The sequence below is a fragment of the Spermophilus citellus genome (assembly GCF_964194105.1).
Source record: "Spermophilus citellus genome assembly, chromosome: 14".
In the NCBI taxonomy this organism is placed as follows: domain Eukaryota; kingdom Metazoa; phylum Chordata; class Mammalia; order Rodentia; family Sciuridae; genus Spermophilus; species Spermophilus citellus.
Window position 1 is genome coordinate 64,141,112 of NC_138194.1, and position 15,821 is coordinate 64,156,932.

At 34.6% G+C, this 15,821-nt stretch overlaps 2 protein-coding genes across 3 annotated transcripts in view; one reads left to right on the forward strand and one right to left on the reverse strand.

Moving 5' to 3' along the window:
* Positions 1–10,876, forward strand: part of PLEKHF2 (pleckstrin homology and FYVE domain containing 2) — a 29,085-nt gene extending 18,209 nt beyond the window's left edge. For both annotated transcript variants that reach the window (XM_081266134.1, XM_081266135.1), the window contains exon 2: positions 9,428–10,876. In XM_081266134.1, coding sequence (XP_081122260.1) covers positions 9,442–10,191 — 750 coding nt within the window. In that variant the 5' untranslated portion in view covers positions 9,428–9,441 and the 3' untranslated portion in view covers positions 10,192–10,876. The remainder of the gene's footprint in view (positions 1–9,427) is intronic.
* Positions 10,877–15,401: 4,525 nt separating this feature from the next.
* Positions 15,402–15,585, reverse strand: LOC308633748 (DNA-directed RNA polymerases I, II, and III subunit RPABC4-like; the record flags this gene model as incomplete). Its single annotated transcript, XM_081266792.1, has 1 exon — positions 15,402–15,585. Exon 1 carries the CDS (start codon positions 15,576–15,578, stop codon positions 15,402–15,404), a length of 177 nt encoding a protein of 58 aa, XP_081122918.1. The 5' UTR covers positions 15,579–15,585.
* Positions 15,586–15,821: the final 236 nt, after the last annotated feature.

Genomic DNA, 15,821 nt, shown 5'->3' on the forward strand with positions numbered 1-15,821 from the left:
AAAATTAGGTGTGAAGTCAGAGAACAATTGCTCAACTAGTTTAAGACTAAGTAACTTTTTTTGTAAAATGGATGTAATTTCTATTAACAAAATTCAGATTATTAAGTGAAAGATAAAATGTGGATGTGCCTAGCATACATTGTGGTATTAAATAAATCTTAGGTTTTTCTTTTTTCCTTTCTTGGCTTGACTTTAAAATAAGTCAACTTTTCAATAATAGGCATATTTGGCACCCAGTAGAGGTTTTTAAACATAATTACAGCTTCACTGTGATTTAAAATTTTGGTTTCATTTTTTTCAGTTCAGCTTTAATAAGTTTAAGCATGAAATATAAAAGTTTGTTCCCTTTTTTCTTAACTAAGAAATGAACCTATTTCCTTTATCACTACTGATTTCTGCAGTGCATCTGTGTAATTGGTTAGATACAGTAGCAGAAATCTCAGTGGAAAGAGACAGAGAAACTGTCTCTTTTTGTTGATGAACTAAGTAAAATTTTACTGAAATTTCAAATTTAATTCCCTAGATTTTCAAATATTTCTTCTTTGCTTTATCCTAGTATTTTATGTAGACTTTTATCTAAAATTCCCTGATGATTATGCTGTTAGTTTTTACTTTTAATATTTCTATAATCTATCTTAGAGTTCCTTAAAAATGGTAGGAACTCCAAATATTTGTTGGTTTCATTTAGATGCACTGGAGAGGGAGTAGTTTGTTCTAATATTATCTAGTTGCCCAGGGAGAATACCTCTGGTAGTTTGTTGTTGGTTTTTGGGGTTTGAGGAAGGTGGCTGCTTGGGGTCCAGCAAGCTGTACTACAGCTCTTTTTATTCCTCAGCACTTTTTTCCTTTTTTTTAATACATGACATAGAATGTATTTTAACATACATATATGGACTACAGTTTCCCTTTATTCTGGTTGTACATGATGTGGATTACATTGGTGGTATATTCATATATGAACATACGAAAATAATATCCGATTCATTCTATTAATATTCCTACTCCCAATCCCCTTTCTTTTGTCTAATCCAAAGTACTTCTATTTTCCCCTCCCCCCAACCTCTTATTGTGAGTTAGCACATCAGAGAGGACAATCATCCTTTGGTTTTTTGGGATTGGCTTACTTTACTTATGATAGTCTTCAGTTCCATCCATTTACCAGTAAATGCCATAATTTCATTCTTCTTTATGGATGAATAATATTCCATTGTGTGTGTGTGTGTGTGTGTGTGTGTGTGTGTGTGTGTATATATCACATTTTCTTTATCCATTCATCTGTTGATGGATTCCATAGTTTAGCTATTGTGAATTGAGCTGCTATAAGTACTGAATGGTTGTGTCACTCTAGTGTGCTGATTTTAAGTCCTTTGGGTATAAACCTAGGAGTGGGATGACTAGGTCAAGTGATGATGATTTGTTCCATTCCAAGTTTTTTGAGGAGACTCTGTACTGCTTTCCATAGTGGTTGCACCAATTTGCAGTCTTACCAACAGTATATGAGTGAACCTTTCCCCCCACATTCTTATATTCTTTTTTTTTTTTTAATTTTTTTGTAGTTGTAGATGGATAACATGACTTTATTTTATTTATTTTTGTATGCGGTGTTAAGGATCGAACCCAGTGCCTTACACATGCTAGGCAAGTTGTCTGCCACTGAGCCCCAGCCCTTTTTATATTTTTCTTTATTTTTCCCCCAACAAAATGAAAGTTAATTTTATTGGGATTTTACAAGATATTTTTCATAACCAAGTGTCTTTGAGAGTTTATTACAAAGGGTACTGAAATATCAAAGAAGCTAAGATATTTATTTATTTTTTAAAGTATTTATTCTAATTTTTTATATATGACAGCCGAATGCAACTCATTTCATATCATACATATAGAGCACAATTTTTCAAGTCACTGGTTTACACAAAGTATTTTCATACCATTTGTGTCTTCATATATGTACTTAGGATAATGATGTCTAATTCATTCCACTGTCTTTCCTACTCCCATGACCCCTCCCTTCCCCTTCCACCCCTTTGCCCTATCTAAAGTTCCTCCATTCCTCCCATGCTCCCTCACCATCGCCATTATGAGTCAGCATTCTCATATCAAAGAAAACATTCGGCCTTTGGTTTTGGGGATTGGCTTACTTCACTTAGCATTATATTCTCCAACTCCATCCATTTACCTGCAAATGCCATGATTTTATTCTCTTTTAAGCAATATTCCATTGTGTATATATACCAGAGTTTCCCTATCCATTCATCTACTGAAGGGCATCTGGGTTGATTTCACAATTTAGCTATTGTGAATTGTGCTGCTGTAAACATTCATATGGCTATGTCCCTGTAGTATGTTGTTTTTAAGTCCTCTGGGTATAAACCAATAGGAGTGGAATAGCTGGGTCAAATGGTAGTTTCTTTCCAAGGGATTTCCGTACTCCTTTCCAGATTGGCTGCACCGATTTGCAGTCCCATCAGCAATGTATGAGTGTGCCTCCCCCCCCATCTTCACCAACACTGATGTTGTTTATATTCTTGATAGCTGTCATTCTGACTGGAGTGAGATGAAATCTTAAGAGTAGTTTTGATTTGCATTTCTCTAATTGCTAGAGATGATGAACATTGTTTCATATATTTGTTGCTTGATTGTATATCCTCTTCTGAAAAGTGTCTGTTCAGTTCCTTGGCCCATTTATTGATTGGGTTATTTGTTTTTTTGGTGTTAACTTTTTTGAGTATTTATATATCCTGGAGATTAATGCTCTATCTGGGATGCAGGTGGCAAAGATGTTCTCCCATTCTGTAGGCTCTTTCTTCATGTTCTTGATTATTTCCTTTGCTGTGAAGAAGCTTTTTAGTTTGAATCCATCTGATTTGTTGATTCTTGCTTTTACTTCTTGTGTTTTAGAAGTCTTGTTAAGGAAGTCAGTTCCTAAGCCAACGTGATGTAGATTTGGGCCTACTTTTTCTTCTCTTAGGAGCAGGGTCTCAGGTCTAATCCTTAGGTACTTGATCTACTTTGAGTTGAGTTTTGTCCAAGGTGAGATATAGGGATTTAATTTCATTTTACTGCATATGGATTTGCAGTTTTATAAGCACCATTTGTTGAAGAAGCTATCTTTTCTCCAATGTAGTTTTTGGCACCTTTGTCTAGTATGAGATAACTGTATTTATGTGGGTTTGTCTCTTTGTCTTCTGTTATGTATTTTAGGAGAGGAAAAGTTTATTTAGGGGCTCATGGTTTCTGAGGTCTTCATCCACGGAAGGCTGGCTTCATTCCTTGGGGCTTGAGGTGAGGGTGAACATCATGGCGGGAGAGTGTGGCAGAGGGAAGCAGTTCATATATCAGGAAACAGGGAGAGAGATAGTCCTCCACTTGCCAGATACAAATATGTACACCAAAGTCATTCCCCTGATTGCCACCTTCTCCAGCTGTACATTACCACTTTAGTTACCACTCAATTAATCTGTATCAGGGGATTGATTCACCCAATTTCTCCTCTGAACTATCTCTCATATGAGTTTTGTGGGACACCTCATATTCAAACCATAACATGTGCCTTTGATCTACATGTCTGTTTTCGTGCCAACACTGTGTCATTTTTTAAGTTCTAGTATTGTGATGCCTCCTGCTTTACTTTTTTTTTTTTTTTTTTTTTTAAACTAAGGATTGCTTTGGCTATTCTAGATCTCTTTATATTTACAAACATCATTTGTTTTTCTTTTAATTTTACTTCCCTGTTGGTCTTTCTCTTTCAAGTTTTCTGTTAATTATTAATTTAGCATTTTAAAATCTTGATTGATGGTAATCAAGACAATAAAAAATTTGATTAAAAGTTAATTTGTAGGCAAGTAAGGCTTGTAGTAAATCAGAAATATGGCTGGTTTACTATCAGAGACTCATTATTTTAAAGACAGAAGGGACTTTACAGATTATTTAAGGCTGCTTGCTATTGCTTCTGCTTTTAAAAAAAGAAGTTAGGTAATTTGAAATCACTTATCTGGTATCTGAACTAAGATTAGAATGCAGGTCTTTTAGTTCATAGTTCATTGGCTTTTTTCACTAAAATGTACAGTTGAAAACTGAAGCTCACTAGTATCAGATATCAGGGATATGTATAAGAGTTAAATTAGATCTGAGTTTTTGTTTTAAACTCACCTGTAAGGATGAGATAAGAAGCATTGATTTATTTCAGTAGGAAGAACTAGGGCATAGACTGTGACAGTTGGATTTCTTCTCAATTGTAAATTGGATTCTTTGTCTATTTTTTAAAAAGAGCTTTTGTCTCTTCTAGTATTACATTTTTAACAGGTGGTAGGCACCCTAGCAAAGAATGTATTACTTTAAAAGCAAGATGTTACCAAAAGAATAGGTAGGATGGACAATTTAAATGCAGTTCTTGTCTGCATTTGTTAAGACAATAGCTTGAGACCTTTGAGTGCTTATTTTAAGTTGTTGTATAAAAAGGTGGCTTTATAAAAGTATGCTTTTGCTATAGCTCTTACATTTTAACTGAATTATTTGTTGGAAAAGAAGATATCAAAGTAAAAAATATAAGTCAAGAATATAATTTGGAAAACTTTAGAGTAGCTGAACATGAAAAGAAACAGAAATATAATTTACCTGTCAACACTATTAACTAATTAGAAAACAATGTGAAAATGAGATTAGATTCAAAGTGACAACAAAAATTATAAAGTATCTGACAATCTACTTAAAAGAAAATGTAACCATGTAAGGAGAGAGACAGACAAGGAAGACAGAAAGAATAAAAAAAAGCAGTAAAACCACTTGTGAGGAGAAAATTAAAATTACTGAGCCATAAAAGAAATCTTGGAAAGAGACATTGCTCTGACTAGGAACATTAAAAATTGTACAGATTACAGTCATCATGCTGCTGAATGGAAATTTTGTAAAAGGTAGCAAGACTTTTAAACATTTGTGCCTTTTGACCCAGTAATTTTACTTCTTGGAATTTGACCTAAAGTCATCATTGGGGCGTTTTCTTGGCTCTCCCTATATTATCTGGTATTCAGTCTCAATGAAAGTAGACAATAATCAAATTGGGCTACATTTTACTGTTCTTTTCTGCTTTCTCTTTCTGTGCCCCTTTATGAGTAAAATATGCAAAGGATGAGTGAGGTGTAGCTCAAGTATAGAGGGCTTGCCTAGCATGCATCCCCTGGGTTCTATCCCCAGCATCACAAACAAGCAAACAAACCAAACAAAACCCCTGAAGGACTCAATTCTTTGCCAGGTCTAGTAATCCATCCATCCATCCATCCATCCATCCATCCATTTATTTATTGGCTACACAACAGCAGTAGAAAGCATTACAATTCTTATTACACATATAGGGCACAATTTTTCATATCTCTGATATAAAGTATGTTCAAGCCAATTTATGCCTATATACATGTACTTTATTGCTTTTTTTGCATTACAATTCTTATTACACATATATACCACTATTTTTGTATCTCTGTATATAAAGTATGTTGACACCCAATTCAAGTCTTCATATCAGTAATCTTTATCTTCTAGTTCTTTTATAGAAATCTTTGAAAATTCTTACTGCTTTGAACACCTCAGTGTGATGGTGGTAAATTTGGATTTGAGCTTTGGAGGAAGAGAGAGGTCCTGTTTAGACTTTGAGCCAAAGGGTAGTGCCTTGATGTGGTTCACCAGAGAATGTTGCTTTGGGGGTATCTAGCAGCAACCAACATAAGAGTGATATTTTGATTTCCCCTTTAATAATTTCCTGTACTCCATATTCCTCTCTCAGCTTCCTCTACCTTCCCTTTCTTCCCTCCCTTCCTCCCATATTTGTGCAGATGGCAGAGTTTTTGTAATCTAGAGTTTTCTTTAGTTCATTGGTTTTCTTATCAGACACATAGAGAAAATATTTCAAGACCAAGGATAATGGAAGGGGCTATATAAAGCCAAAGCCTTTGTGTTTTTAGGGTTTGTAGTGTGCAAAGATTAATAACTTTTCAGACTTCTTGTAGAATTGGTGGAGTTTTGAGGAACAATAAGTGTACCATAATATACTGTGGTAACAGCACATAAAAATGAGATTTGTACCCTGTTTTGTTGTGACAGGCTTGGCCAAATTACTGAACTCCTTTATGGCTGTTTACTCATCCAGAAAATGGAGCTAATAGTGTGTATGTTATAAGGTTGTTAAGAGTAAGAAATATGGTAATGAATGCAAATTGCTCAGCACATGGCTTGAACTTTCAGTAAGTAGTTAATTCTAGGCTAAGTTTTGCTTCTTACATTATTAAATCTCTGTGTCTTAGTTTCTCCTTCAGCTCACATTTTAGCCAATGTTATTAGATACTTCTTTGGAGAATCAAAAACTTCTTTAGTCATTTTACAAGAGTTTGAGACAAAATCAGATTATAGTATGTTTGAAAAGCATGATATAAATTTATAGTACTCTAATTCCAGTAGTAGCAGTAATAGGAAACCTATTGGCATTATATGGGAACTCATTAATAACTGTGTGTCCAAATGGATAGAATTCAGATAAGGATAAGTGGATACTTTAGTTCTTTAAAAGTGCCATCCTCTTTCCTGCCTTAGGGCTTTTACATTATTCTTTTTGCCCAGAATTTTCCACCCTGTGCCCATACCTTATGTTTGCCTATTTTACCAGGATGCCACTTTAGAAAGATCTTTCCTGACCATCTAGTCTGAGTGGCTTCCAGTTGATCTTTTAAAATTAATTTAAAAAAAATCATGGCAGTAATTATTACTTGATTCTAGATTTTGGGTTTTTTTCCCCTCTCCAATTAGAATGTAAACCTTGAAGAGCAGGGTCCTTGCCTGTATTGTTTACTGCACATAGATCAAATGCCTAAAAATCATTTGTCGAATGTTTGAATATGAAATTTGAAAGAATTGTTTATAGACATTACCTAGAAATAAATGACTATTGTTGATGGTGTGCTATATAGTTTTATAATTTTATTTTCTTTGTGTGCTTACATATTTATGAGTATCTCTGGTTGTGCTTTTATAGTCTATTTCATTCAGTCTAAAGATACCTTATAAATTGTATTTTATGTCTCTGAAATTGGGATGTCTTATAATCAAGTGTGTGCTGTGGTTTATTTGACAGTATTTTTTAAATCAGTGGCACATAAAATGAAGATGTCTTAAAATCTGTAGCATCTTAGATTTGATGATATATCATCAAATACACACATATGTTGGGAAAAAATGAAATTATGGTGTTCAACTCTTCTCCCCACCTGCATACCTTGAGAATTTCCCATCTGGCTATATTTCTATCTATCTTTTGTATCCCCCACATCGTGTGTGTGTGTGTGTGTGTGTGTGTGTGTGTGTGAGAGAGAGAGAGAGAGAGAGAGAGAGATTAAGGATATATTATAAATTGTTAAACTACTTCCTCTTGATGAACATTTGTACCTTTCCCATTTTTTTTTTCCCTGTTAAAGGCCTTGCATGTATCTTCATGCAGTCAGAATTTCTTTTGATGAGATACCTAGATTGGTTGGTACACATATTTTCTGTAGTTTATTAAATAATCTTAAGTTTATTAAATATTACATCTTAGGGAATTAAAAAAATTTAATCTTATAAGTGAAAAATATCTTAGTGTTTAATGTTATTTCTTTAATTATAAATGAAGTTTGGTGTCTCTATACTTTTTTTTTTTTTTGAGAGAGAGAGAGAGAGAATTTTTTTTAATATTTTTTAGTTTTCAGTGGACACAACATCTTTGTTTGTATGTGGTGCTGAGGATCGAACCCAGGCCGCACGCATGCCAGGCAAGCACGCTACCGCTTGAGCCACATCCCCAGCCCGGATGTCTCTATACTTATTAGCTGTTTTTATTTCCTCTTCTGTGATGTACTTTTGTATAGAATGGTACACTTGTATTTGGCTAACAGATTCACCCTAAGAAAGAATCCTTCAAAGTTTAGAGCTATGCATTATTATTCTTGGGAACAACTTTCTGGCCTGCCAGATTCTACTCTTGTGGTGGAGGATAAGAAGGCTTTATAGGGACCCAAATTGGAGGAGAGAGAGAACTCAGAAATAATCAGAAGTAGAGTATCCTTTATAATGGAGGCCAGGAAGAGTTATAATATCATTCGTTTGTGCACTGAAGACTGGAACCTGGACCATGCTGTGTTAGTCTTTAAACTTTAAATATTCCTCTTTTCAAACTTTATTTTCCTTTAATGTGATTCAGTGGTAATATAGTAGTATTAAGTTAGTAGGTTTGAAAAAGAATGCTTCTCCAAGACTTGAGTGAAATTAGTATTGGATCTAGATATCGAACCTGTGATCATTTAATAATATGGTTCTTTTGCACATTGCTTAATAGTGTTCTTGTTAACATTGTTTAGTACTTTTGTTATGTCAGACCATATCAGTTTCAAATATGGATATCAGATGGTCTCTGCCTTTTTAGGTTCCTTTGCACTCTATGGAGGAGACAGATTTCAGTTTTGGAAAAAGTGAAGCTAGAATATACATAGAATATGGTGAGCACAGAGGAGGAAGGTTTTCTGGTCTAGTCTGGGAGTTTAGGGAATTTGAGAATTTAAAGAAGTCTTTTTGGAGGAGGGATGTTAAACTAAACAGACTTGAAGGATGAGTAAAAGTTATCTGGAGTAGTAACTAGTAAAGGGAAACAACAGTGAAATGGAATAAAATAGTTTTCTTCACATATAAATTTTGTGAGGTGAGGAGTGATGTGGGGAAGATAAGCAAGGTTCGATAATGAAGGGCCTTGAATACCACGTTAAGGATCTTATATTTTAAAGGCTAAAGGGAATCATTTTGAGCAACTGCATGGTCAAATTAGCATTTTAGAGATCACTGCCTAAAGATGGTTTAGAGGGTAAGTCCGAAAACAAGAAGACATGGTGGGAAACAGTCTGGTAATCCATGTGAGAGAATTAAGGCCTGAGCTCATAGTAATAGCTCACTGGGAAAATGGTAATAATTTTTCTTAGTTTATGTATTATTTGGCCCTCTGTTCAGAATCCCATTGAGAATAACTTGTATGAAACTGTGCTTATTATTTTGCAAAGATAATTTATATTGTTAATTGTCCAGTTCTCCACTCTCTGTTTATACTTTTCTAAATATAAAGAAGTTTATACTTTTATAAATATTTAACTAATACAATTCTATATGGACATGTTTAGTGTTTTTGATAATTATAAAAACTGAGAGATGTAAAAAAATAAATAAAATTTAAAAAAATTGAGAGATGTTAGCCCTTTTAGTATGCTTAATGATTACCTAGAAGGAAGGAATATTAGACTATTTTGCCTTTGTGAAAAACAATGATTTGTTAGATTAAATTTAGATTACATAAAACTTACTTATTTGTGGGAATTTATAATTTGTGTGCTAATTTATTTTTCTTCTTTTTTTTTTTTCCCCAAAGGCTATTAGCAAAAGATGGTGGATCGCTTGGCAAACAGTGAAGCAAATACTAGACGTATAAGTATAGTGGAAAACTGTTTTGGAGCAGCTGGTCAACCCTTAACTATCCCGGGACGAGTTCTTATTGGAGAAGGAGTATTGACTAAGTTGTGCAGAAAGAAGCCTAAAGCAAGGCAGTTTTTCTTGTTTAATGATATTCTTGTATATGGCAATATTGTCATTCAGAAGAAAAAATATAACAAACAACATATTATTCCCCTAGAAAATGTCACTATTGATTCCATCAAAGATGAGGGAGATTTAAGGAATGGATGGCTTATTAAGACACCAACTAAATCATTTGCAGTTTATGCTGCCACTGCCACTGAGAAATCAGAATGGATGAATCATATCAATAAATGTGTTACTGATTTACTCTCCAAAAGTGGGAAGACACCCAGTAATGAACATGCTGCTGTCTGGGTTCCTGACTCTGAGGCAACTGTATGTATGCGTTGTCAGAAAGCAAAATTTACACCTGTTAATCGTCGTCACCATTGCCGCAAATGTGGTTTTGTTGTTTGTGGGCCCTGCTCTGAAAAGAGATTTCTTCTTCCCAGCCAGTCCTCTAAGCCTGTGCGGATTTGTGACTTCTGCTATGACCTGCTTTCCACTGGGGACATGGCCACGTGCCAACCTACTAGATCAGACTCTTACAGTCAGTCATTGAAGTCTCCATTAAATGATGTATCGGATGATGATGATGATGATGATAGCAGTGACTAAACACACATTTTGAAATATTTAATTGGATCTGAGAAAATCATCGTTGGGGGAAATGCAAAATTCTGAGCTCCATTTACTCTAGCCATGAATTTGCCTGAGAAACTTAACCTATGTGCCTCAATATAGTCTATAGAAAATAGGTACCCCCTGCCTTCTCTCTTCCCCACACTCTTCTACAGGGATGGACTGTTGTGAATATATCAGATAAAGTTTGGGTTTCTTATTCTTGTTCATTTCTAGATTATTTTCTTGGAAAGTTGGGAAAAGATGTTTATTTAACAGATCATGTATTATATTGTTGTTTTTACTTTTGTTGTATGGAAAAACTAAAAGCACAGAATGTTTGAAACAGGAGTGTAGCTGATTAATTAATAAAGTTGTTAGTCTTTTTTAAAACCATCCTATCTAATGGTTAAGACACCAGTGACAAAAACACATGGTTTGGAAATACTTTGCTTTTTTTGTATACCAAGTGGTGCCTTATGGTAGTAGCACTGTTACATGATACATTAGTCCCTACTTTCTTACTTTTTGGTTTGTTTAAAAAATACACTGGTGCTCTTTGGGGTGATAAAATGAATGTTTATGAATGCTTGTTATTAGCAGTACTTCTCATTTGACAACTACAAATAACTAAATTTGCAGTTATCTCCATTCTATATGAATAAATATTTTTTCCATAAAATAGTTGTGGTTATATTTTTATGTTTTATAGGCACCAAATTACGATTGTCAGATACATATTTTAAATTAATACTAGGTTGCCATTCTTAGGGATTTGGTTTGAAACTTATAAATAATGTAGAAATGTTATATCACATTTGCTTCTTCTTTTAGTAAGATATAGTTTAAGATTCATCTGCTTTGACATTATTTCTAGAACAAAAAACCCTTGAAAATAAACAGTCTCTTAAAACAAAAAAATTCCATGAAAGCACAGATCCACTTAGGCTTGAAGATTTGGAAGATGATAACAGTGACTTAATACATAAGAATGATCAAGATAGACCACTCTTAAGTTTGACTAGACTTTATATTTATAGAAGTATTGTCTATTTCAGTATGAATTTGAATTTACAAAGTGTTATATTTTATAAATTTTTGTAAAGCCCAACACAACTTATATTTTTGTAAAACAATTGTGTGTTTGTGAAATCATTTTGCAGTTTATGGAAATAGAGTAGCAATTGATATTTCTAAATTGTGAACTTTAAGTCTCAATTGCTTTTGGGAAGTGGTAGTTTTTCACTCTTTGCTTTTGAGGCAGCCATGAAGTTGAAAATATATTTATCATATAAAACTTGATGCATTTTGCACTACTTTCCATTTTTATGCTGCAAATAACTATAGTCTTTTAAATATGGGAAATTGGCAGTCTAGAGTTTAATAAGTTTTAAATTAAAAAAAAATCTTTTAAATCTGGATATCCTTCAAATGTTGTCAGAGGTTTGGTTCAGTAACTTGAATGGAGGTTTCTTTGGTATCTTACTGTTTGTTAAGGCACTAATTTTATTTTACTGTTAAATTTTGAAAGCATCTGAGATAAACAGGTTTCCCTGTAGGAAATGTGAAAGAAAAGCACAACAGAACAAGGATTTTTTGGTTTTGTTTTTGAGTTTTTTATTTTTTTTACTTTTTGGTTGGTTTTTGGTATCCGATGGATTTTTGCTTCTATGCAATATATGCATATAATCAATCAACACATCTGAAAAGGACCTTAAAAACCTGAGAAATGTTAATGGAGACTTGCTGGTACATAGGAGCCTAGCTAATTCAGGAACCAAGGGGAAGTGTTCTGAGATAATATTTGCATTGTAAACCTCTCTTGACTGTTTTTACAATAAGCATTTTACAACTTCTTGTTTTCTGTGTATTATGACTTGAAGATTTTTCTCCTTTGCTAAATTAATAAAGATGTTAATATTTTGTCTCATTATTCAACAGTTGTGAGTGCCTACTCTTGTTAAACATTGTGTTAGACCCTAGGGGTAGAGCAGTAAACACAAATTCCCTGCATTTCATGAACTTTGCATGCAAATAGAATCCAGAATGTATTTTCCTTCAGAATTTTTTAATTTTTAAGGCTCTTATAAATCTTAGTTTATATAAGCCTGAAACAATTTTGTGTTGACTTTTTCATTCTGTGTCTCTCTTTTTTTAAAGTATGTTTTTAGTTATAGATGGACACAATACCTTTATTTTATTTTTATGTGGTGCTGAGGATCAAACCCAGTGCCTTCCACATGCGAGACTATCACTCTACCACTGAGCTACAACCGTAGCCCTCATTCTGTGCCTCTTTTTTTTTTTTTTTTTTTTTTTTTTAAGAGAGAGGTGAGAGAGAGAGTAGTTTTTGGCAGGCACAACATCTTTGTTTGTATGTGGTGCTGAGGATCGAACCCGGGCCGCACGCATGCCAGGCGAGCGCGCTGCCGCTTGAGCCACATCCCCAGCCTTCATTCTGTGCCTCTTGAGTGAAATTTACTTACTTGGGCTGGGGATATAGCTCAGATGGTAGAGTGCTTGCCTTTCATGCACAAAGCCCTGGGTTCAAATCCCAACCCCACCAAAAAAAAAAAAAACAACACTGCACAGTACATTAACCAAATTTATAACTTAATGTAAAGGAGGGTAAGATTCTATATAGATGTACCAGAAAAATATTAAATTAAATATACCTTAATATGGACATTTCATGCTTTAGTCAGATGCGCAAAATGGCCACGGTTAAAGTTATATGTTATGTTTATGTAAAAATTATCTTACATCCATAGTATTTAATTATAATTCCTCTTATACTAATTTTGTTCTTAAAGGTAACTTTGAAACAGTACAGTAGCAATTATTTATCGTCATAGCCATGCCTACTAGATTGCCATATATTTTATAAGTAAAATTTAATAGTTAAGTTTAGGATAAAAATACCTACAATGGTGTTATGTTTATTTGTCTTTTTTTTAAAAGACATTTATTCAGCATCATGATCAGACTAACATTTAGCAATCAACAGCATGGGTGGGGAAAAAAAGTCTACATTAAAATCTTTGTTGGAATGTTGGAATACTTTACACTTTCCACAGAACAGAAACTAAGATGACCTGTTATACTTTTTGTCCATACACACGAGTACTGTCTAAATCATTTCTTCTTTGTTGCAGCTAGGCCCTGCTACCACTGTGCTTAGATAAGTTCACAATCTGTAGCTGTAGCTTCCCTGTCACTTCTCTGGCTCTCCTGTCCTGCTAAGCTGTTTCCTGGCAGTAGTGAAACCTTCTACCGCTGTCATAACTCCTGCTATTGCTGGAACCACCATGGCCACCTTGGATTTGTGATTCAGCAAACTATTGGCCTCTAACACCAAGGAGTCCAGAGATTCTGCCTCCAAAGTTTCCACCCTTTGTGGGTCCAAAATTTGATGACTCATTGTTGTAATTGCCAAAATAATTAAATGAGCTTCCACCATCTCCAAAATTGGTTCCATCATTACCAAATCCATTGTAGCCATCCCCACTGCCACCAAAACCAACACAACCACTCAAGTTTTCTCCAAGACCCAAACTGTCATTTCTACACCTCTACAACCATCAAAATTAATATTATGTCTCATTATTCAACAATTGAATAAAACCATCAAAATGGCTAAATTAAGCACTAGCCATCTCTTGCTTTGACAGGGCTTTCATCACTTCAGTTGTGGCCACTCACAGTATGGTATTTCTGAACGACAATCTTATCCACAGTCATGGTCATCAAAAGTTACAACAGCAAAGGTCCTCTTCTTTTCACTGCCTCAGTCAGTCGTTATTTCAGTAACTTCAGTTTTCTCAAACTGTTAATAATAATCTCATGTGATGTTCTTCAGTGACTTCTTTAATGCCACCAGCAAAGGTGTTTTTCACAGTTAAGTATGCCCATGGTCTTTGAAAATCTTCTCTTGGGACAGCTCTTTGGTTTCACATCTCTTTCATGTATCTTGTGTGGTGCTGCACTCATGGCTGTGTCCACTTCCTCCACAGTGGCTTAAGTGACAAACCCAAAGCTCCTGGAGCACTTGATGTTTGGGTCTCTCATTACCACACAGTCCGTGAGTGTTTCCGATTACTCAAAATAGCATCTCAGACTCTCATCAGTTGTTTCAAAGCTCAGCCGTTTGATGAACAGCTTCTGCAGATGTTCAGGTGCTCTGGGGACTCTGATTTAGAGATGATGGTAGTAGGAAGACTAACAATGCTTTCTTGGCATCCATTGGCAAAACGCAACCTCATCTTTTCCCACTATCTCACTGTTCATGAAGTGTAAGTCACATGTGCTTCATTTTGAAGTGGGAACAAAACAAGTTCAGGGGCTGGGGATGTGGCTCAAGCGGTAGCGCGCTCGCCTGGCATGCGTGCGGCCCAGGTTTGATCCTCAGCACCACATACCAACAAAGATGTTTTGTCCGCCGAGAACTAAAAAATAAATATTAAAAATTCTCTCTCTCACTCTCTCTTTAAAAAAAAAATTTAAAAATACTTAAAAAAACCAAAACAAGTTCACAGTTTGCCCCATAGCTTTTACACTGGCTCTTTCCCCTATTCCAGTAATGCTCCTTCTAATCTCTCAGTCTTCGACTCAAGTAACTATTCCACCTTGACTAATTTTCTATACAGAACTTATTTCAGAAGGGTAGGTATGCATTGTCCCTGTATATGTGAAGAAGCAACTTGTTTTTGCACATTCTCAGCTATTCCTTTATGTATCTATTCATTTCTGATTTTACCTACTAATTTTGAATTTTTTATATCTTTGTACTGAGAGCAAGTAGACTAGTTTAATCTGTACCAAATAATGCTAGAGAGTTTACCAACAGTTCACAACATATAATTGAGGTTTCCAAGGAACTTATTTCATCAGAATTTTACAGGACTCTAGAAACCTGCATTTCTAACAAGCGTTTGATTAAAAGTATGATTTGGGGAAGCAATTTTAATTTTCATTTTGTGTCTGATCACATAATACAATAAAATTAAATTAAGTCATTTAATTAAACAAAAGTCTTTACACAAATTACTGATACCTAAACACAATTTGATTTGGAAAATGAAGTAAAATGAAATCATACAGTTGTATTCATAAGATAAGTGTGCTAAATGAAAAACTGTATAATAATGAGAAACATTCAATGGTCAAATCCAGGTACAAAGGAAGACACTCCTCTGAATTCCCATGTTTCATTGAGCATCAAAAGCCACCAATCTTTTCGTTCTTTTCTTGTACATTATTTTGTATCCACATTCTCTGCATCTGATTGGATCCCTGGATTTTATTTCATTTTCTGTGTGACATTCTCCACAGATATATATCATTGGCTGCTGCTTTGGGGGTTGAACATCCTTCTGAGTGTCCATTCCTACACAGCACGCAGACTTTCCTATTGGTCATTTTTAAAAAGCCTTTTCTCCAAGTCTGTTTTAGATTCACTTACTGTTATGAAGCACCCGTTAAGTCAGGTCTTACAATATTTGCTGTGGTTTATCCACCAAAACTCATGTTGAGGCTTGATCCTCCCAGTGTGGTAGGTTGGGAAGTTGGCCATTTCTTCCTGGGTTACTATCCATAGCATTCCCATAAATATCTTAAAAATTACTTTG